The 25,790-nt window shown below is 40.6% G+C and overlaps 1 protein-coding gene across 1 annotated transcript in view; it reads right to left on the bottom strand.

Annotated features, from left to right (window-relative positions):
* Window positions 1-5,342: 5,342 nt before the first annotated feature.
* Window positions 5,343-25,790, bottom strand: part of LOC124141862 (IgGFc-binding protein-like) — a 28,075-nt gene continuing 7,627 nt past the window's right edge. Inside the window, exons 2-5 of the mRNA XM_046510021.2 lie at window positions 14,162-14,204; window positions 12,689-13,915; window positions 10,612-10,731; window positions 5,343-6,932 (exon numbers count right to left, since the gene is read on the bottom strand). Of these exons, the coding sequence (XP_046365977.2) occupies window positions 6,112-6,932; window positions 10,612-10,731; window positions 12,689-13,915; window positions 14,162-14,204 (2,211 nt within the window). The 3' untranslated portion in view covers window positions 5,343-6,111. The remainder of the gene's footprint in view (window positions 6,933-10,611; window positions 10,732-12,688; window positions 13,916-14,161; window positions 14,205-25,790) is intronic.

The raw sequence follows: 25,790 nt of genomic DNA, 5'->3' as shown, positions 1-25,790 counted from the left end.
CACAGACTGATGTCGAGAATATAATATATCATTTATAGTTAAGATCTATATTTTCTTTTCCTTCTTGTGAAAATTTAGCAAAATCACATGATTCCGATATGGTCGAAATACAATGGACTCTGATTGAACAGACTTTTCTTAAGATTAAACTGTTTGTTGTTCTTTTTTTGCGCGCATTTGGGATCAATGACACACATATCAACCAAGTCAGCGAGCCTGACCACCCGATCCCGTTAGTCGCCTTTTACGACAAGCATGAGTTACATATATCGCTTATTAAAACTAAATTTAAGGCCACAGGGGAAGGACACTCATTCAATTTGTTGACAGCAATAAAGATTTGGGCCGAATTGTATCATTGAATATTAACATTTGTTCAAGCACGACAACTGTGAGGAAACATGGGTCAACGAACATGACAATTACTCTGCCATTATGATATTATATCACATCAAACTGGTAAAGATCCGGGATAGAATAGGTCTGCAGCAACCCACCCTTGCCGTAACAGGCGACTATGCTTGTCGTAAAAGGCGACTAACGGCATCGGGTGGTCAGACTCGTTGAATTGGTTGGTGCATGTCATCGTATCCCAATTGCATGTAAGGTCCAGACACGATTATTTACAAACCGCCGCCATATAGATCAGTATGGCGTTAAACAACAACAACATCAGACTGCCTTAAAATGTCCAAAGCTAATAGGGCACCAGGTCCTGCTAGTTTCTAGGACTGCTTTTGTATGTTGTTTCCCTGTGTACACGGGCATTTACTGAGTATTTTGAATGTGGTGCTCCCAAGTGATGACAAAAACTTATACACTTTCACTTGTTTCAATACGCGTTTGACAATAGGATTCACACATTGTACCGATGAGAGAATCAAACATGGGTCTTTGGCATGACGAGTGAGTGCTTTAGCCAGTAAGAAACCTCATTGTCCCTATTTAAAAGGAGAAGAAAGGAACCAGAAAAGGGCGCAGGGGAGGCAAGGGTCAACTTCTGTTGGTTAGGAAATGGTACTTGAATAAACTCAAAACCTACCACTTTAACCCCTCAAAGTAGTGGCTTGTCTAAAAGAAATCAAATAGATTCTGAAGTGTCTGTAATGTATTCACCTACCATAACGACTACTTGTTTCTTTAATGATTCGCTCTTCTACTTGTAGTAGATACACAAAGGCAAGGATCTCAGACTCAATTTCAGTCAGATGAATAATATGCCAATCGTTTCGTCTTTTTCGGTTTTTCTTGTCATTAAACAGGACTACCAATCTGGAAATCACACAGCACTTTTGTTTGAAACATGGAAAACCAATAACCGATTATTGAGGCATTTTAAGGGACGAAATGTTAGGATTGGCCTATTTTCTGATACAATGTTTGGGAACCAGATACTGTCGCTCCAACAATGAGTAAGAAGGCGACCATGCAGGAATATCTTGTCGACTTCAGACCATCTGAAACGAAAGTTCAACTCGTGGAGAAAAAAAACATCAGAAACTATTAATTACAAAACAAATATCCTGGCAGCACAACACGGTCACGTTGTCTAACGTGCGCCCGCCAGGCGTTGTGAGCTTATGTGGGCAAACTGTAAGTGGTTCGTGGCAAGACATAAAATTCAAACACACACATATCAAAGGGGTGATTAACGCAGCCTTTGCCGGAATCACACCAGAGATATGGCAAAATATTGAAGATCACGTTTTGAAAACGGTCACTTCCGGCAACGTGACAGCGTGGATATCAGCCTTGTTGCACCAGTTAGCATATCTTTAGGTGATACTACAGATGCAGATACGTCATCAGCTTGGTCAGCTGCTGTCTCAAGAATTCATCTGTAAAACAACAACTCCTTCCTGATACAAAAGCCCATCTCTGTCTACATTTATCATCATTTTACCTGTAATACTACCTTTCTAATCAGAAAGTGAGTTAGGTAAGAGTAGAATAGTGAGATGTAACATATGTATTATATTTGGGATAACACGTTCTCAGTAAAGTACAGATTCTAGTTCTTGCCTGCCATCCGGGATTGTGTGTTCATAGATTAGGTAAATTTGCGTTATTTGGATACATGCTATTTTCTTAGACCTATGATTCGTACTAATTAAATCCAACCAGAAAAGCATTTTTCAAGCATTTCCGACAATTCTGTAATTGTTTCAGTGTTATAAAGAAGGTTGATTGATTTGGATTGTATGGGTCGGATTTTATGACTGCTTCACAGTGCACGGAAACACGTTATCACAGTACTGTACTACTTTTGTTTCATTACAAAATGGCGGATGACAACAGAACAGATATGATGAAAGATGGAATTGTTTACATCAGTTATGTCTCCGAGGTTTACAGTTTGGAGTGATTCAGTGATGTTGACTCCAGCGTAGCCAACCTAAACAGTTCAGGTAAGGAAAAGGTAAAAAGTATTACAACTCAATGACATGGTTAAAATGTCGTAGCTGAACCAGTGTTTGATCAGTAAGCAACATGTCAGGGTGTATACATGTACTAACAAATGCAACAAGTGTCTGAGATACGTTTACGTCGTCTATTATCAGAAATAACCGAAAATAATGACGCAGAGAAACGTAACCTGCATCGTCAAGATCTACATCAACAATGAAGGAAGAATTGACTGTTGAGGCGATGATGTGAAAGGATATCATATAACTATGACTACCCCCCGCCATTGGGCACAATCAAATTGTGTTTGTTCGTATAGTAGTGAATAATAATATTATGAACGTGGATGTTAGCTATAAAAGTCATAAAAAAAACGTAAGAAGAGACAGTGACTAGGCTGGTTTTATGCCATGGGAAAATGTGATTTAATGTGAAATTAGTACACACCAAAGGCGCTTTCTAAATTATTAAGTATCTCAGTCTTGACAGGTTTCTCTTAAAATAATGCAAACGTAGATGTAGTATCACCGGAAACTTGTCCCCATTGATGACAGTATGCACAAAATCTAAAACATCTAGCAAGGGACGATAAAGAAAAACATATGACGCCAATTGTCTGACTCAGACGTGATACGTATATATTCTTAGATAAAATTGCAAAGTTTCATTCATGTAACTTCAGTAGCTTCTGAGAAAACGTGTCCTCATTTTACGCACTTATTAGATATCGTGACCAATAAAATCAATTTGAAACATTTCAATTATCTAACTTGAATAGTTTTGAGAAAACTGCGAAGCGGACGGAAGGACGGACGAACGGACGCACTCCTTTCCTATATCACCCGCCCCCATGGAGGAAATCCATGAAGATCCATGTTTGTCGTGACAGGAGACTAATGTGATCGGAGAGTCAGGCTCGCTGACTTGGTTGACGCATGTCATCGTATCCCAATAGCATAAATCGCTGCCCAGCATGTCAATCACTGTTCCACACTCGATTGTTTACAGTCCGCCTTCACATTGCTGAAATATTGCTTTGTTAAAAACAAGAAACAAAGACAAAAATACTTTTATTATATTTGGCATAAGCTTTGAAAGGAGAAATGTTCAACTTTTGCCGGGACATGTGTACTACGCGAGACCACCATAAAAGTACGCGTAAGCGTTGTCAAAACGTAGCCGATCAGCCGCTTGGTGAACCAAATCGTCTACCATTCTAATGGAGTCCGACGACTGCATACATTGGATTCAAACAAGACTTTTCAAGAGCAAGGTCCGCATACTCAGCTTGATTTTCCTGATAATTGACGACGACGCTGCTGTTAAAAAGGTATTTAAACTTAAATAACATAAAAATGCCACTGCTTCACCACATGGACATACCCAGGATTGTTTGCCAGTACGAGTGACTGGTCCTGGGAACAAAAAAGAAAGCCATCTGTCTCACTTTCGAGACCACCCAACTTCATGCAGGCAAAGGTGTAAGTAAGGTATCCGTTATTCTGTTCCACACGCTGCGCATAGTTATATAACAACAGCTGACGGAAGAAACTTTGCGTTAGATATTTCCATTGCGTTGACAGTTGTTCCGTTACTGGTTGATAGTGGTGAAACCAAGACTCATCACTTGTTTGTTTGTTTGATTGTTTGTTTGTTGTTTAACGCAGTACTCAGCAATATTCCATGGCCAGCTATATGACGGCGGTCTGTAAAATAATCATGTCAGGGCCGGCATCATGGGCATGGATCCACTTAACTGAGATCGATAACATGCATCAACCAAGTCAGCGAGCCTGACCACCCGATCCTGTTAGTTGCCTCTTACGACTAGCATGGTCGCCTTTTATGGCAAGCGTAGGTTGCTGAAGACCTATTCTACCGCGGATCTTCACGGGTCCTCATCACTAGTTACAAATCAGGTCTTTGAAAAGCATTTAAAAGTGATACACACAGGGACATCCATAAGGATACACATAAGTTGACATCCATATATTCCCCTCCTTAAATCGGTTGGGTCCGCTCCATATAGACGTAAGTTCTAACGCGATATGATAAGCATGGACTGTTTCTGCTTAGCCAGGCGCCTTGGAACCAAGCATGCTGAAACCAAGCATTATGTCATACGTATAATATTGATGATATGTTAACTAAAGGTAAATAATTGCTGTTACAGTAGCAATGATTGATAAAATACCAGATGGGACTCCGGGAACGGATGTATATCCTGCATATATGCTTGCTGCAAGATGCTCCTAAGTGTGATATGTGATCACGAACCCTGTACAGTGAAGCTCACAAAGTCTATCTGGCGCACGTACATGTAAGACGACGTGACCGTGTTGAGCCGCCAGGACATCCATCTTGTAATTAAAAGTTTCTTATTCAAGTGAATTTTATCCATGAGTTTAACTTTCGTTTCAGATGGTCTAACGGCGACATTGCGTGCAGCAACATAGAAAGTACAAACTGATTCCTTTACTTGGCTGATCGGTTTGAGGAAGTCCATCAAAATTTGTCATGATGTCAAAAGGTACATGTGCACTTCCAGGAATTACATTTGAATTATACAACAGGTTGTTCAATATTTTGTGTACATGATTTCAAGAGTGAGTGAGTGAGTGGCATTGAACATTATGTCAGTGACATGTCAGCGTGATGTAGGACATGATGACTTTGTAGCCGTTTACCAAACAGTCGTTCGAGAAAAACATGGGCACACAAAAAGTGCTCACAAACCAAGTATCATAACCATTAGCTGGGGCTCGAACCCACCATCAGCAGACGACAGGAATATATATGCCACGTGATCGTGCAACTGATTATCTATATAACAGGTCACAGCCTTGGATTCTGACCACATGAATATGATAGTTTTCAAACTCATCCAAAATCCATCACGAAGAACTAAATGCAACGCAGGTGTGTAAAAGGTTTAATTGAAATGTGAAGACAACACGGACATTTTAAACCCAATAACGTCACACAGAAATGATTATAATCGAAATCACAACTCAACATTCCCCATGACTCCGTCAAATACTGGATTCCGATTGGTCATTTTCTTCAACGACCAGTGTGAAATGTGTTTGTATGATTTTATGAGCTCTTTACCACGTAATGACACACTTGGATCGTGTTAACAAGGTATTCGTCTTAATTGTACAGATTTCGGATTAGACAGACCGTCATGTATCTTTCAATGCCTCTTCAAATTTCAAACAGGTCAGAATGTAAGAAACGGCGCGTACAACTACAGAAAATAGCCAGGTCATGACCGCTGATAGGAAACGCGATCGGTATGTTGTCTTTAAACGTGTATGACAACAGCTGCTTCTCATCGAACATATGTAAATGTTGTGTTTTTCTCCTCGAGGTGTTTTCGTTTTCATGTTGGCGTATAACATCTTGGGAAAGTGTCAGAGAAACCATCCAACGCTTTCGCAGACGAGTTATATGAGCCTCGCCTGATCAACCAACGTTAGCCACGGTACGAAAGGATTTCATAATTATTAAATCGGTCATGGTAGAATGGAGATAAACCTACAGTTAGAAAATAGAGGAATATTATGTAACGAATGAATAGCCTCTAAATCGAAACTAAAATAATAGCGTTTCAAACGAGAAAACTTAGAATAACATTCCTCTGATTTTCAAACACTACAGCTCGGTTTTTCTCCTAAATTATAAACGTGTGATAAAGAAGTGTCAGTGAATGTCAATGCGCTGCCTAGGTTGTTGCTCACGTTTAAGGGCACGGTACAAGGCTTTGCAACAGCTAAGAATGTCTGGTACTATCATCAGCCCAAACGTAAAAGACAGTAACACGATTCCAAGTGTGCCAACATCTTTGGCACTACTTCTCTCGTCAGGGGCACTGATGTATTTGCGTACAGTTTTCGACAATGATTTGGTATCCAACAGGAGTTCTTCCTTAATCTCGTCAGTGACCTCCTTCACGACTGCCTCATCCAGTACCTCGAGACGAGCACCTTTACAAAGGCACAAGCATGCGCTTGAAGTAGTGTCCTTGATACTGTTGGCCTTTCTGAACAAATTAGCCAGAATAGCTTCTGTGGGTGTGGCACCGGCCTTTAATGTAGTAGATATTCCAGGTAATTCAAACGAAATTTCCTTTTGGATCGAAGTTGTTGATATATATAGTGGGATTTGTGTCATTGCAGAGTTACTTGTCAGGATTGTTTCTGTTGAGGTTACATCGACGTTCAAAGTCGTGGGTATCATATTTAACTCAGAAGAAATACCTGGTTGTACCGGACTTGTCGATATGTGTGGTTGGAATTGGGACATTGTTAGAGAGGTTGTTAATGTATGGTACTCCGTTTCCGACAATGGCGTTGTTGCATACGTAGTTGTAGAAGGGGTAACCAGTGGTAGAGACACGGTCGCCGAGTCAACTGTCTGTGTGGAAGGTAATTCTGTGAGGCCTAATCCTGAATTGGGGGTGATCGTGGAGTCAGCGACAAGGAAATTAGTCACCAGACTAACAGACGTGAGTAATGAAGTATCTGGAAGAACAAAACATTATACGTCTGGAAATATCTAGAAAGACGCAACATTATACGTATTGAAGTATCTGAAAAGCTAAATATTACAATATGACTATAAGTATCTTGAAAGGCGAAACTATAATACTGTGCTATTGGAGCATCAAGAGTGACACAACATGTTGAAGTAACTGGAAGGACATATATTGTGCGTATTGAGGTATGTGGAAAGACAAAACATTGTACTATTGAAGTATCTGACATGACACAACATCGTACGTATTGCAGTAAATGAAAGACAAAACAGTATGCACATCGAAGTATCTTGAATGACACAATAGTGTACGTATGGAATTATCTGAAATGACACAATTGACTACATATTGAAATACATGAAATGAAACAACATTGTAAATAGTTATATCAAACACCTTCTGGGCATAGGAGATGAACGGGCACTATGAATAATATCACTTCAAAAATAGAGAAGAACAGATCTAAATGGCCGGCTCATGCCTGGAAAATCAAATAAATCTTTCTTGTGTGAATTGCATTACATTAACCCAAATGGGAACATTGTCAAGACAGCTGTTTACTGCTAGGTATTTATCTAATGAATATGATTGGGCAATCATCGTAATTGAAAGGGAGAGGCGTACAAAAACGTCTCTTCTATAATGGAATAGCACGTTTGCTGCAGCTCTTCGCTTGTGCAATCAAAACCCCATGCGATATCAAAGTATCGTGATTAAAGTGGTTGCCACGACGTGGCATTCATGAGTTTCAAGGCGTTTATATCAGTACTTGTCTAATTAAATGTAAAAGCGACCAGAACAGAGACCACGGCGATAAATTTTCATCTTCCCGAGACAAGGGAGTTAACTCACTGTAAGGTCCAGTTTCCACCCTTGCTGAACTCGGCTGGAATTGCAGGGTTCGACAGCAGAGTAACCTGTGACTATTACGAGTTATGTCCCTACCATGTCTCTTTTATTGACCAAACAGATTCCACCTATGATATCACTTACATTTGCTTCAAACAAAATGGCAGCGCCCAGTGAAGACGATATGATCGATTACCAAGATCTATATTGTACTTCGCGAAGTGAAGAGTAAAAACAAGAAAAGATTTTGAAAATATCTGTTGACGCCCAGTTGTCGGTAAACATGCTTTCAATTGCCAATCCTGCAATCGGCCGAAATCTGCATGGCAGTTTTTGAACCGCATGTTGATGTCGTTACGCGATTTTGATCGGACTATGCATAGACTCGTTAGTCCAGCCAAATAATAATTCCATAATTCCAGCCTAGTTCGGCAAGGTAGGAAATTGGACTTTTGTAGTCAGTAAACTCCCTTGCCTCGGAAACATGGAAATGTTCGGATCACAGAGAAAATGTTGAGATTGCATACGGTTGCATTGCAGTTATGAGAGATGAAATAATCTGTAGGGTACTACAGAGGACATTCTGAAGATGAATCTTCTTTATTGAATTGAATATATCGGGGTAGATTGCATTTTCATAATAATTCTCCACATTCACTTTCGAAGGGATTGCATAGTTATTGAATATTTAAATACCGTATACTTTCTGTGACTGGTTATATTTTCACTAACAAGGCATGAATGTTTAACCAACACCCAACATAATCAACCGTAGAGCTATTTGTTTAAACTTTAATGCTTACATGTGTATCTGTTTTCCTCTGCTGCGAATATTGCTGGCTCGGTGATATTTGTTTGTTTGTGTTTTAACACCGCATGCTGCAATATTCAATCTGAATGATGGCGGTCTGTAAATAATCTGGATTCTGAACCAGACAATACAGTGATTGATATCATGCGCACTCAACAAAGTCACAGTGCCTGACCACCCGATCCATTTAGAGTCTCCCACGAGTATAGCCTGTTGAGCACCTTTATGCCAAGCAGGAATCCCCACGACTGTCCATGACAGTGGGGATGATAGTAAAAGATGAATCACTACAGTAGGGAGATCGTTTCTAAATAAATCAGTGGCTGAGTATTCGCCTTTGGGGGAATTATATAAGTTTCATGTTGTCGACACTGGCATCGAAGGGGTCGATGTGAATGTAAAATAGTTTATAGTCTCGTTCAGCTCCATTGATTTATATATCTAAAATAGATTGTTTTTCTCTCTGTGTCCTTAAAAAAATTAAGGTCTGTTCAGTTTGTTCAATTCCGTGTCGTGCACAGAACGAGAAACACCCTAACACCTTCCTGTGTGAGCCCCGTTTGCCTTTGTTCTCGACACCCTCAATGGTTTGGGCGAGTTAGTATAAAATGTCGGTCTTTTGAATAAAGTATGACAAAACGTACGGTTGTGATGCTTTAATGGATTTATCTCATTTTGATAATGACAAAACCTGTGTTCATAAAAAAGAGAGTCATGTGTAAAATATATTAATCACAATCACCAAATCATCCTGACACTAGTTTCCCGAGAGTGTTTCCATTTCATTTAACACAATATTACCTGTAGTTGGTGCTACGTTCACCGCAAGAGGATAGCATGCCACTATTATGATTCTGTTAAGTGTTTCTATGCAAGTCATATATGAAGTCTAACAAACCCCTGATGCGTGGTGTATTATTGTGTTTACCTGCGAGGCAACTGTTGTATCGTTCATATATTGATCACATCTCGCCCACATATCGGAGCCAGGATCTCGTAATGAGCATATCAGTAAATTAACAACCCCGATTTTCACTAGATCAATGGCGTGTTCGCTTAAAACAGAAGATGAATATTCGATGTGTGCTGTGAACGAAATACAACGGAGGTGTTCTTTTCAAAATAATGGTTCTAGCTATTTGGTCGATAAGATTAGAAATACACGTCACTTCTTTAAACGATCTGAGTCATGCAATCTAGATCAGTATTAATATGCATCATTTCATATCCAGTTTTGTATATTGGGCTTCAATATAATGTTCTCTACATACTGTCACATGTGTGTTCTGGTTGAATTATAGCTGAAATATAGCCTATTGGTAACGACTATGTCTAAAATAGAGCCAGGTAGCGTTAGATCATACTCCTTTAGGGGAGACCATTTGATAGTCATGGACTGATGCCGTGGTCTGCCCCCCCCCCCCCCCCCCACACACACACACAGGACTGTAGGTAACAGGGATACATATGGGCGTATGTATGATTTCATGTCATCAACTGTGACACGCAGAAACACTGACGGCGACATGCGAGAAAATAGTCAACCTATCGTGCACATACAGATCTACGTCCAAAGTATAGCCAATCCGTTCTTGCACATAAAGACCTGCGGCCCAAATAGACACCGTCACACATTACACACACACACACACACACACACACACACACACACACACACACACACACACACACACACACACACACATTCACACACACACACACACACACACACACACACACACACACACACACACACACACACGCAGACATACGGCTAAAGTATAACCTCATTCATATCTAACACACACAGCCCAACAGCCCAAGCATATAGTAACTTAAGCCATATTTTGCACATACAGACATACGGACACGTAATTTGCCAGTCACATCATACATCAGTAGTGTTGTCGGCAACGCATTGCACATACAGATATACGAAACTATTATGGTCAGAATTGTATTGAATACCTACATGGTATTTCGTCCTAACTCTAGTCAAACGTACCTGGATCATATTGACAAACATCTCCAGTAAAGCCAGATTGACATTCGCAGACAAAAGAGTCATTTACTACATGGCAGATGCCGTTGTTCAGACACGTGCTGCTCCAGCATATCTGCGGCTCTGTAAATACAAGGGTAATATGTCCATACATGCGAAATAAATGTAAAATATGTATAATTATGTAAAATGTATATGTCTTGATATCATCTGGCGTAACTATTATCAAATAATAGGGAGTGTTCTGGCACATTCATTAGCCTAGAAGTGATCACAATGTCATTCGATAGGAACGCACATGTCAGTCGACCTATTTACGAAGCTCTCTTATCGCTAAAATTGCCTTAAAAGCGACAAATATCTTAACTTTTTATTCTCGAAGCTGTCTTAGCGCTATGTCATCCACGTTTCATAGAACTATTATGACAGGGTCAGTTCTATCTAAGGGACGTACGAAACATCAGATGGCGGAAAAGGACGGCATGTTGAAGAAAATTATTCGACAGTTCGGGGTCCACTGTTTCATTTCTAACTGCAAACAGCATGTTTTCTCTTGCACGTTCAAAACACGAACAACAGATCCTGGAGAACACACCACCAACATTTACCGTTATGACGTATTACTCGTGATAGCATCACACTCATCCCATACAAATTGCTAAGCGATTCAATCTACAAATGTACGTTTTCGTTTATTTAAGTTGAAACATTACAGCGTGTTTGTATGTTATGGAAATGACCGTGAGCTTTTCTTGTCAAGGGCAGTAAATTTCAATAGCGTGTGGGAGTTGTTTCCCTTTGTCTACCACGTGAGAAGGCGTCTAGTTGAGAGCATCTTGTCGAGTATGTATAGATGGAGGGTATGACGTTCGAAGACATTTAGTCCATGAATGAATATGTCATAACAGTGATAAACGAAACGAGTCACGTTTATTCTCGCAGTGTTGTTTAAATATACTTAACGCCATTTGCAGACAGAAACCAGTGTGTTTTTTGTAGATCGACGTCACAATTCACGTTTACTACATTTGCTGGAGTAATTTTAGTCGTTACCGTACAGGGATCCTCATGATGAATTCGTGAAGATCTGATTTTAAAGGGATTGCAATGTTATTTTAAAATCAATATAATTATTTCTTCAAGGATGTTTGCTCATAGTGTGTGGTGCAGCCTGTCTGTTTTTTACACGGCAATACTGCTAAAATCCCTTGCCCTTGTAAATATATGTCCGTTTTGCAAGATGTTAGATCCTACACTGTGACACTCACAGGCGATAGTTTACAAAATGTAACAAAGAAACATATGCATGTAGGGTATTTACAAACTGCCATGCACACCGATAATCATTTGGATGATCTAACTGTGCAACATTCAGACAATTTGTTGTCTTAGAGTTGAACATAGTCTTTTTCTGAGGTGAAGCAGTGCTCTCCATCCGTCCTAATTTTGTTTACAAATTATTACGGATATATCGCCAGCTGCAGGTGTGTTTATAAACCGAATGAAAAGTGTGCGACCCTGTATTTATATCGCAACGTTACGACACACTTATGATGTAATTGCGACAAATTCTTTATATCATGGTCAATCGTCAATGTTTTACGATATTATCTTCACTGATTATTTGCACATAACAATAATATGAATAAAACAGCTAGGTGGCAAGAAAAGAATCGATATTTATCCTCAAATGCGGCTAAGTTTTAATCTTTGAATAGTATATATTTACACATTTACCTCCGTCACAGCAAGGGCCAACTGTCATAGCTTTGATTTGTGTCGTAAGTAAGATAGCGTTGCGATAGGTTATAGACAGTTTCCCTCTTAGATAGTCGCGAAGATTTATCTTAGCTAGGACAGCTTCATGAATAGGCCGGAAAGGTCTTATAATTTCCGGTATCAATCGACTTGCGTTACTGAAAATAGAATACAAATAACACGAAAGTGGCATTTCCCAAGCCTTAATCAATTACATGTCTCCGATTCACTTCGGGATTCGTCCAAAATATAGAGTGGACACGCGGTGATTTAACTGAAATACTGTCTGGAGTAATATATGGTGAATTATGACTATACTTACCTAATACCATGCCTAACGGAAAAGCGACTCCACGAAACTTTAATGACACCGAGTACAGCGTGGCACCGAAGATGGTATTGTTGTCAGTCTGCAGCTGGAGAGGCCATGTTGTTATCTGGGTGTGTATTACACCATAATTACTGTTACTCAAAGGAGTATGGGTTGCTTTCAACATCGCCTCTAAGGCCCCAATACTATCTACAGATGCAATCACAGTTATAAAGTCAGAACCTGAATATGCTCCGATACCTTGTCCCAAATCAGAACCAATAAAATAATCGTTCGAGAAACTATTTGTTGATGGAATTACTGCCATAAAGGGGTCCCCTTTTTTGTCAGTGTTAACCTTGACGCCTTTCCCAAAGGCTACGACCATGACAGGATCAGATGTCTGGATGCACTGCTCACCGTGTGTGTCTGTGTCAATGTCAATAAAGTCGAGGGAATTGATATAGTAGACAGCCCCAGAACTTGAATTAACTGTGGTATTGTCCACGACCGCAACTATTCTGTTGATGGTTCCCGCTGCTCTCCCCGCGTTAGTCAACACATACTCAAACCCGAAATCTTTCACCGGTATTAGCATATCCTCCATGACATCCTTGCCGTTGACGTTAACAGGGACCTTTCCTCCGACGTTACCTGACACAACGCTGATTGGTCTGTTACTCGTGATTGACGTTCCAGTAAGGTCTTCAGTGCAATGGACACCGATAACGTCCAGTCGATGCAGCATATGTATAGAGATGTCCCCCGTCTGGTAACCATCAGGACCACACACACCACCATGTGTGTTGTAATGAATTATCACCTCTGTGGCGTCTTCAACTGCTGCTACAACGATGGATGTATTAAAGAACGTCCTTGTGTATGATACTGCAATGTAATAATCACCCAGGACATTAACAGGGATGGCGAGGAATCCGGACCCCGAGTTAGACACGTAGCTATGCGAGTAGACTGTAATATTTGCTGTGGCATTAATGAACATAGCTTTTTTCACAACGGCTAGATTCTCTTCGTATCTGTTGTCCCATTGAAGCTCGACGGTGTGTTGGGAATATGCTAGGATTGTGAAGGAGTCTGTCTTTGATTCCCAAGGGATTTCAACATATACCGATGTCTCCACCTTTGTCACCATTTTGATGTAAATTGTCCCTTTTTTCTCAAAGTTTGACAGAAATGGAATGACAAACTGCTGGCCCCAGGTGCTTTGTCCTCCTGTTACTGAAACAACGAGTTCAACAGTTAAGGCTCACTTTTCCACATATTTATCGTAAGTATTATCTATCATTCAAATATTGTCAATTAAAGATTGACTGTGTATATTTCCCGGTTCATTGAGGTATGAATCAGCAACCGATGTGCAAACTGTATGAATCCGCGTCCTGGCATTCAAGATTAATACAGTGATTCAATATTAAGTGCAGCTTTCACGATAGATTAACGTACATGTACAAGTGAGCTACGTACCTATATGGTAACAGAGTCCATGCAAGAGAAAGGCAGAGTACACCTGAAACAAGAATACACATTGATATAAAATACAGGGATATGTAGATAAGTGGACAATTGTTTTCGTAAAATAAATAGTACTTTCTTTGTGAACGAGCGGCTCCCCGTGCGTCATTGGGGCGCACCTGTACATGTCCACAGCAGATTGCCCTGCTTTCTTGTCGTAAGATGCGACTAACAGAATCGGGTGGTCAGACTCGTGGACATGGTTGATGCATGTCATCGATCCCAATTGCGTGGATCGATGCTCATGATATTAATCACTGGATTGTGTGGGCCAGACTCAATTATTTACAGACCGCCATTGTATTACTGTTTTGCTACTACTCAGATATTATTATTTACAGAAATTGTTGTGTCCAGCAAAACATTATTTGTGTCTGCGAAAGGAGACGTCAAACACATCCATCATGTCTAGCATACAATGTATTTTTGGGTAAAACCAGAGGACAAGTTATTTTTGTTCGATCTCTTCTGGAATCCTTTAGTTTATACATTATATATCACCAACCCTCTCCTTCCACTTCCCTACACACACACGCACACGCACTCAGACACACGCGCGCGCACGCACTCACACACACGCGCGCGCACCCTGGGGATGGGCCACGTCCAGGATGGTCACATCGAGCCCGGGTACGTGACCTGACGAGGAAGCCGTTTGACCATTATACTACCTCGGCCATCATGTTCCTGGTGAACAACCTTGAAGTGTATTGTTAAAAGTACTTCAATGTTCAAATTCAATAACATTGCGTGTATAGACAATAAATCACTTTGAGGAACTTATGTACACTCTATGACCCCAGCAACCTTGTTGCTAGGCTTACGTCTCGTGGCATTGCTTCGCCGATGTATCTTGTAACAAAATTTCACAAATCATGTCATTGCGTAATGTGACGTGTTTGTAAATTTCACGTTGCAACGGACGTCGTAAGTATAAGTTACAGTATGGGAGCAATCTGCCGACAGAGAGTGCTGGCATTACTGGTGAGTAATAGCTGAACGTAAGATTGTCTTTTTTCCGGGTTTGACGGAAATACTCGAAAGTGAGATTGTATAGCGCCACGATATCTGAATTCTAAAGGTAAGCCGATGAAAGGTATTTAAATAGTACCTGTAAACCATTAGTGTGTTTGGTGTATTATTCTGCCAATTTAAACACGACAGTGACATATAAAAAGACTACAAACGCCAAGTAATAAATGAAATACATACTGAACGAGCTCGCGTGTAATACTAATTTTAGTAAAATCGAACAGCTGTTTTCGATAAACTTTGAATTTGTTTGAATTCTTTTACAATGTCGTATTAATACATGTCGGTAGCGGGTTGGTTGGTTTGTCGTTTCATGCACACTCAGCTATATCCCAGCGACATGACGGCGGTCTGTAAATAATCGAGTCTGGACCAGATCTAGACAATCCAGTAACTGATATCATGAGCATCGATCAACGACAATTGGGATCGATGACCTGCTTCAACCATGTCAGCGATCCTGACCACCCGATCCCGTTAGTCGCCTCTTACGACAAGCATAGTCGCCTTTTACGGCAAGCATGGGTTGCTGAAGACCTATTCTACCCCGGATCTTCACGGGTCTCATTGTAGCAGGATCACTCGGGGTTCAAAGGGTTTTATGCGTCGCGCGTTAGGTTTTAAGGTATAAAACCTAACGTGGGACGCATAAAATCTCATGCACCCCGAGTAGCTATAAAACCTAACGCGGGACGCATAAAATCTCATGCACCCCGAGTAGGTATAAAACCTAACGCGGGACGCATAAAATCTCATGCACCCCGAGTAGGTATAAAACCTAACGCGGGACGCATAAAATCTCATGCACCCCGAGTAGGTATAAAACCTAACGCGGGACGCATAAAATCTCATGCACCCCGAGTAGGTATAAAACCTAACGCGGGACGCATAAAATCTCATGAACCCCGAGTAGGTATAAAACCTAACGCAGTACGCATAAAATCTCATGAACCCGGAGTAATCTTGCAACACCTTATAATTTATACATACATATATATTAAACATTATGATGTTTTGTCAGTTCTTTTAAAATATATAAATAATATAAATGTCCATTATAGGCATGTTGTAGCTTATTTCGTACTGGCAGTGTCAGGTTATGATACATTTCGACACTTAACTTTAACGTTTTCATTCGTCAATCCATTACATAGAGCGGAGACACATTTTGAGGAATAAAAGGACATGCGGTAAAAAAACAATGCCTTCTTTCCACCCAACTCACGCTCAAGGGCAGTAACGCCATTATCCACATATCTGATGGTCGATTCATGCTGCTATTTATTTACACTCGCATTTATTCCTTTTACCATTGCTGCCTGTAATGCATATTATTGTTTGGAGTTAAAACAGACTGCATTTAACAGATATCGTCCTCTGAGTGCTGATGGAATGGATGATATACAGGTAACTCCCATGTTTCCGACTGAGAAGATATTACACAACCAGATTACATAACATCGATTTCAATGCGCTGCTAAATATAAATAATTTTATAACTTTAAAATTTTCGAGAGGAGATAAAAAATCGATGCAAATACTCTCAACGTGATTTCAACCGAAGAGTCCGTTAGCGAGAAAACACCACTGATGAAATACTTTGTATCATATTTCACAATTTACATGTTTAGCCTGTGTGAGTCTCAATACATACAAATGCAAAAAAGGATTTACAAATAGTTTTACATATTATTCAAACACAGAGAAAATACTGAAAGTTGCAAGAAAACAATTGCAAATGTACTGCAGGACAAAGGAACGTTGTAGGGTAACGATGAAATCTAAACGAATCGAGGCGACCAGCTACCATTAACCTTTAATGTTATTCACAGTAAACACAAAAATTGATAAAAATGCATATATATATATATATATATATATATATATATATATATATATACATACATACATATATATATATATATATATGCTAGTCTTTTTGATATGTCATAACGCTACCGCGCATTTATGCACTTGCTCCATAAATCAGCTCATGAACTAGTATCATGGTGTAGTTTATTTATGTAATATGATCAGCAATTGTGACCATAGCCACACATACGTAAAGACATGTATTATGTACATGTATACGCTTATATCTCAGACGAATTATCACCAGGGCAGATCTTGAACTCACCAGGGTCGATTGGAAATGATATATACTTAGAAACGCTATGCGGATATTTTGGGCCATAAAAGCAACAGTAGCGGACCAAGAGGTGCAAAATGAACAGCTTTAATGTGTTATAGTTTCCCGGATCAAAATGATAACATTAAGGACATGCAAACCATTAGTCGGGAAACACGTACGATTCGGGGAAAAACGGGCCATGGAGCTGCACGCACTGCACGTACAGCAGCACTATGAATGGTATTAAAGTGCAGGGTTTTTGATTGCCTGGCATCTGCGACAGTGACAGTTCAAGAACATGCCGAGATTAACAGAAGTGCAAAGAAATAACGCCATATGCCGCTTGCAGGCAGGGAAATCCCGATCAGCTGTAGCCAGCATTTTCAATATAGCACTCAGCACCATCACAAGGCTATGGGATCGGTTTCAACAGCATTGGTCAACACGTGATTGGCCAAGGTCGCGACGACAAAGAGTAACCACCCCCGCCCAAGATCCGACTGCACCACCTACGTGAAAGGACGACAACCAGCCACCTCAACCGCATCCCAAATACCCGGACGGAGCAGAATCTCCGACCAGACAGTACGGAACCGTTTAAGAGCAGCAGGTCCACGAGCAAGACCTGTTCGGCGCGTCATATTGAGTCCACAATATCGTCAACAACGACTGCATTGGTGTCGTCAACACAGGGTATGGCCTCAGCTGCGATGGAGAGATGTCTGGTTCAGCGACGAATCAAGATTTCTCCTCCGTCGAGGGGATGGAAGAGCACGGGTCCACAGACGTCGTGGAGAACGTTACGCCGGAAACGGAAGTAGGTATAAAACCTAACGCGGGACGCATAAAATCTCATGCACCCCGAGTAGGTATAAAACCTAACGCGGGACGCATAAAATCTCATGCACCCCGAGTAGGTATAAAACCTAACGCGGGACGCTTAAAATCTCATGTACCCCGAGTAGGTATAAAACCTAACGCGGGACGCATAAAATCTCATGCACCCCGAGTAGGTATAAAACCTAACGCGGGACGCATAAAATCTCATGAACCCCGAGTAGGTATAAAACCTAACGCGGGACGCATAAAATCTCATGAACCCCGAGTAGGTATAAAACCTAACGCGGGACGCATAAAATCTCATGAACCCCGAGTAGGTATAAAACCTAACGCGGGACGCATAAAATCTCATGTACCCCGAGTAGGTATAAAACCTAACGCGGGACGCATAAAACCTCATGAACCCCGAGTAGGTATAAAACCTAACGCAGGACGCATAAAACCTCATGAACCCCGAGTAGGTATAAAACCTAACGCGGGACGCATGAAATCTCATGCACCCCGAGTAGGTATAAAACCTAACGCGGGACGCATAAAATCTCATGCACCCCGAGTAGGTATAAAACCTAACGCGGGACGCATAAAATCTCATGTACCCCGAGTAGGTATAAAACCTTACGCGGGACGCATAAAATCTCATGCACCCCGAGTAGGTATAAAACCTAACGCGGGACGCATAAAATCTCATGTACCCCGAGTAGGTATAAAACCTTACGCAGGACGCATAAAATCTCATGCACCCCGAGTAGGTATAAAAACTTACACGGGACGCATAAAATCTCATGCACCCCGAGTAGGTATAAAACCTAACGCAGGACGCATAAAATCTCATGAACCCCGAGTAGGTATAAAACCTAACGCGGGACGCATAAAATCTCATGTACCCCGAGTAGGTATAAAACCTAACGCGGGACGCATAAAATCTCATGTACCCCGAGTAGGTATAAAACCTAACGCGGGACGCATAAAATCTCATGAACCCCGAGTAGGTATAAAACCTAACACGGGACGCATAAAATCTCATGAACCCCGAGTAGGTATAAAACCTAACGCAGTACGCATAAAATCTCATGAACCCGGAGTGATCTTGCAACACCTTATAATTTATACATACATATATATTAAACATTATGATGTTTTGTCAGTTCTTTTAAAATATATAAATAATATAAATGTCCATTATAGGCATGTTGTTGTAGCTTATTTCGTACTGGCAGTGTCAGGTTATGATACATTTCGACACTTAACTTTAACGTTTTCATTCGTCAATCCATTACATAGAGCGGAGACACATTTTGAGGAATAAAAGGACATGCGGTAAAAAAACAATGCCTTCTTTCCACCCAACTCACGCTCAAGGGCAGTAACGCCATTATCCACATATCTGATGGTCGATTCATGCTGCTATTTATTTACACTCGCATTTATTCCTTTTACCATCGCTGCCTGTAATGCATATTATTGTTTGGAGTTAAAACAGACTGCATTTAACAGATATCGTCCTCTGAGTGCTGATGGAATGGATGATATACAGGTAACTTCCATGTTTCCGACTGAGAAGATATTACACAACCAGATTACATAACATCGATTTCAATGCGCTGCTAAATATAAATAATTTTATAACTTTACAATTTTCGAGAGGAGATAAAAAATCGATGCAAATACTCTCAACGTGATTTCAACCGAAGAGTCCGTTAGCGAGAAAACACCACTGATGAAATACTTTGTATCATATTTCACAATTTACATGTTTAGCCTGTGTGAGTCTCAAAACATACAAATGCAAAAAAGGATTTACAAATAGTTTTACATATTATTCAAACACAGAGAAAATACTGAAAGTTGCAAGAAAACAATTGCAAATGTACTGCAGGACAAAGGAACGTTGTAGGGTAACGATGAAATCTAAACGAATCGAGGCGACCAGCTACCATTAACCTTTAATGTTATTCACAGTAAACACAAAAATTGATAAAAATGCATATATATATATATATATATATATATATATATATATATATATATATATATATATATATATATACATACATATATATATATATATAAATGCTAGTCTTTTTGATATGTCATAACGCTACCGCGCATTTATGCACTTGCTCCATAAATCAGCTCATGAACTAGTATCATGGTGTAGTTTATTTATGTAATATGATCAGCAATTGTGACCATAGCCACACATACGTAAAGACATGTATTATGTACATGTATACGCTTATATCTCAGACGAATTATCACCAGGGCAGATCTTGAACTCACCAGGGTCGATTGGAAATGATATATACTTAGAAACGCTATACGGATATTTTGGGCCATAAAAGCAACAGTAGCGGACCAAGAGGTGCAAAATGAACAGCTTGAATGTGTTATAGTTTCCCGGATCAAAATGATAACATTAAGGACATGCAAACCATTAGTCGGGAAACACGTACGATTCGGGAAAAAACGGGCCATGGAGCTGCACGCACTGCACGTACAGCAGCACTATGAATGGTATTAAAGTGCAGGGTTTTTGATTGCCTGGCATCTGCGACAGTGACAGTTCAAGAACATGCCGAGATTAACAGAAGTGCAAAGAAATAACGCCATATGCCGCTTGCAGGCAGGGAAATCCCGATCAGCTGTAGCCAGCATTTTCAATATAGCACTCAGCACCATCACAAGGCTATGGGATCGGTTTCAACAGCATTGGTCAACACGTGATTGGCCAAGGTCGCGACGACAAAGAGTAACCACCCCCGCCCAAGATCCGACTGCACCACCCACGTGAAAGGACGACAACCAGCCACCTCAACCGCATCCCAAATACCCGGACGGAGCAGAATCTCCGACCAGACAGTACGGAACCGTTTAAGAGCAGCAGGTCCACGAGCAAGACCTGTTCGGCGCGTCATATTGAGTCCACAATATCGTCAACAAAGACTGCATTGGTGTCGTCAACACAGGGTATGGCCTCAGCTGCGATGGAGAGATGTCTGGTTCAGCGACGAATCAAGATTTCTCCTCCGTCGAGGGGATGGAAGAGCACGGGTCCACAGACGTCGTGGAGAACGTTACGCCGGAAACGGAAGTAGGTATAAAACCTAACGCGGGACGCATAAAATCTCATGCACCCCGAGTAGGTATAAAACCTAACGCGGGACGCATAAAATCTCATGCACCCCGAGTAGGTATAAAACCTAACGCGGGACGCATAAAATCTCATGTACCCCGAGTAGGTATAAAACCTAACGCGGGACGCATAAAATCTCATGCACCCCGAGTAGGTATAAAACCTAACGCGGGACGCATAAAATCTCATGAACCCCGAGTAGGTATAAAACCTAACGCGGGACGCATAAAATCTCATGAACCCCGAGTAGGTATAAAACCTAACGCGGGACGCATAAAATCTCATGTACCCCGAGTAGGTATAAAACCTAACGCGGGACGCATAAAATCTCATGAACCCCAAGTAGGTATAAAACCTAACGCGGGACGCATAAAACCTCATGAACCCCGAGTGGGTATAAAACCTAACGCAGGACGCATAAAACCTCATGAACCCCGAGTAGGTATAAAACCTAACGCGGGACGCATAAAATCTCATGTACCCCGAGTAGGTATAAAACCTAACGCGGGACGCATAAAATCTCATGCACCCCGAGTAGGTATAAAACCTAACGCGGGACGCATAAAATCTCATGTACCCCGAGTAGGTATAAAACCTAACGCGGGACGCATAAAATCTCATGAACCCCGAGTAGGTATAAAACCTAACACGGGACGCATAAAATCTCATGAACCCCGAGTAGGTATAAAACCTAACGCAGTACGCATAAAATCTCATGAACCCGGAGTGATCTTGCAACACCTTATAATTTATACATACATATATATTAAACATTATGATGTTTTGTCAGTTCTTTTAAAATATATAAATAATATAAATGTCCATTATAGGCATGTTGTTGTAGCTTATTTCGTACTGGCAGTGTCAGGTTATGATACATTTCGACACTTAACTTTAACGTTTTCATTCGTCAATCCATTACATAGAGCGGAGACACATTTTGAGGAATAAAAGGACATGCGGTAAAAAAACAATGCCTTCTTTCCACCCAACTCACGCTCAAGGGCAGTAACGCCATTATCCACATATCTGATGGTCGATTCATGCTGCTATTTATTTACACTCGCATTTATTCCTTTTACCATCGCTGCCTGTAATGCATATTATTGTTTGGAGTTAAAACAGACTGCATTTAACAGATATCGTCCTCTGAGTGCTGATGGAATGGATGATATACAGGTAACTTCCATGTTTCCGACTGAGAAGATATTACACAACCAGATTACATAACATCGATTTCAATGCGCTGCTAAATATAAATAATTTTATAACTTTACAATTTTCGAGAGGAGATAAAAAATCGATGCAAATACTCTCAACGTGATTTCAACCGAAGAGTCCGTTAGCGAGAAAACACCACTGATGAAATACTTTGTATCATATTTCACAATTTACATGTTTAGCCTGTGTGAGTCTCAAAACATACAAATGCAAAAAAGGATTTACAAATAGTTTTACATATTATTCAAACACAGAGAAAATACTGAAAGTTGCAAGAAAACAATTGCAAATGTACTGCAGGACAAAGGAACGTTGTAGGGTAACGATGAAATCTAAACGAATCGAGGCGACCAGCTACCATTAACCTTTAATGTTATTCACAGTAAACACAAAAATTGATAAAAATGCATATATATATATATATATATATATATATATATATATATATATATATATATATATATATACATACATATATATATATATATAAATGCTAGTCTTTTTGATATGTCATAACGCTACCGCGCATTTATGCACTTGCTCCATAAATCAGCTCATGAACTAGTATCATGGTGTAGTTTATTTATGTAATATGATCAGCAATTGTGACCATAGCCACACATACGTAAAGACATGTATTATGTACATGTATACGCTTATATCTCAGACGAATTATCACCAGGGCAGATCTTGAACTCACCAGGGTCGATTGGAAATGATATATACTTAGAAACGCTATACGGATATTTTGGGCCATAAAAGCAACAGTAGCGGACCAAGAGGTGCAAAATGAACAGCTTGAATGTGTTATAGTTTCCCGGATCAAAATGATAACATTAAGGACATGCAAACCATTAGTCGGGAAACACGTACGATTCGGGAAAAAACGGGCCATGGAGCTGCACGCACTGCACGTACAGCAGCACTATGAATGGTATTAAAGTGCAGGGTTTTTGATTGCCTGGCATCTGCGACAGTGACAGTTCAAGAACATGCCGAGATTAACAGAAGTGCAAAGAAATAACGCCATATGCCGCTTGCAGGCAGGGAAATCCCGATCAGCTGTAGCCAGCATTTTCAATATAGCACTCAGCACCATCACAAGGCTATGGGATCGGTTTCAACAGCATTGGTCAACACGTGATTGGCCAAGGTCGCGACGACAAAGAGTAACCACCCCCGCCCAAGATCCGACTGCACCACCCACGTGAAAGGACGACAACCGGCCACCTCAACCGCATCCCAAATACCCGGACGGAGCAGAATCTCCGACCAGACAGTACGGAACCGTTTAAGAGCAGCAGGTCCACGAGCAAGACCTGTTCGGCGCGTCATATTGAGTCCACAATATCGTCAACAAAGACTGCATTGGTGTCGTCAACACAGGGTATGGCCTCAGCTGCGATGGAGAGATGTCTGGTTCAGCGACGAATCAAGATTTCTCCTCCGTCGAGGGGATGGAAGAGCACGGGTCCACAGACGTCGTGGAGAACGTTACGCCGGAAACGGAAGTAGGTATAAAACCTAACGCGGGACGCATAAAATCTCATGCACCCCGAGTAGGTATAAAACCTAACGCGGGACGCATAAAATCTCATGCACCCCGAGTAGGTATAAAACCTAACGCGGGACGCATAAAATCTCATGTACCCCGAGTAGGTATAAAACCTAACGCGGGACGCATAAAATCTCATGCACCCCGAGTAGGTATAAAACCTAACGCGGGACGCATAAAATCTCATGAACCCCGAGTAGGTATAAAACCTAACGCGGGACGCATAAAATCTCATGAACCCCGAGTAGGTATAAAACCTAACGCGGGACGCATAAAATCTCATGTACCCCGAGTAGGTATAAAACCTAACGCGGGACGCATAAAATCTCATGAACCCCAAGTAGGTATAAAACCTAACGCGGGACGCATAAAACCTCATGAACCCCGAGTGGGTATAAAACCTAACGCAGGACGCATAAAACCTCATGAACCCCGAGTAGGTATAAAACCTAACGCGGGACGCATAAAATCTCATGTACCCCGAGTAGGTATAAAACCTAACGCGGGACGCATAAAATCTCATGCACCCCGAGTAGGTATAAAACCTAACGCGGGACGCATAAAATCTCATGTACCCCGAGTAGGTATAAAACCTAACGCGGGACGCATAAAATCTCATGAACCCCGAGTAGGTATAAAACCTAACACGGGACGCATAAAATCTCATGAACCCCGAGTAGGTATAAAACCTAACGCAGTACGCATAAAATCTCATGAACCCGGAGTGATCTTGCAACACCTTATAATTTATACATACATATATATTAAACATTATGATGTTTTGTCAGTTCTTTTAAAATATATAAATAATATAAATGTCCATTATAGGCATGTTGTTGTAGCTTATTTCGTACTGGCAGTGTCAGGTTATGATACATTTCGACACTTAACTTTAACGTTTTCATTCGTCAATCCATTACATAGAGCGGAGACACATTTTGAGGAATAAAAGGACATGCGGTAAAAAAACAATGCCTTCTTTCCACCCAACTCACGCTCAAGGGCAGTAACGCCATTATCCACATATCTGATGGTCGATTCATGCTGCTATTTATTTACACTCGCATTTATTCCTTTTACCATCGCTGCCTGTAATGCATATTATTGTTTGGAGTTAAAACAGACTGCATTTAACAGATATCGTCCTCTGAGTGCTGATGGAATGGATGATATACAGGTAACTTCCATGTTTCCGACTGAGAAGATATTACACAACCAGATTACATAACATCGATTTCAATGCGCTGCTAAATATAAATAATTTTATAACTTTACAATTTTCGAGAGGAGATAAAAAATCGATGCAAATACTCTCAACGTGATTTCAACCGAAGAGTCCGTTAGCGAGAAAACACCACTGATGAAATACTTTGTATCATATTTCACAATTTACATGTTTAGCCTGTGTGAGTCTCAAAACATACAAATGCAAAAAAGGATTTACAAATAGTTTTACATATTATTCAAACACAGAGAAAATACTGAAAGTTGCAAGAAAACAATTGCAAATGTACTGCAGGACAAAGGAACGTTGTAGGGTAACGATGAAATCTAAACGAATCGAGGCGACCAGCTACCATTAACCTTTAATGTTATTCACAGTAAACACAAAAATTGATAAAAATGCATATATATATATATATATATATATATATATATATATATATAT

This window comes from Haliotis rufescens, unplaced genomic scaffold (assembly GCF_023055435.1).
Source record: "Haliotis rufescens isolate VD_foot unplaced genomic scaffold, xgHalRufe1.0.p SCAF_7, whole genome shotgun sequence".
Classification (NCBI taxonomy): domain Eukaryota; kingdom Metazoa; phylum Mollusca; class Gastropoda; order Lepetellida; family Haliotidae; genus Haliotis; species Haliotis rufescens.
This window is presented reverse-complemented; position numbering and strand designations above follow the sequence as displayed.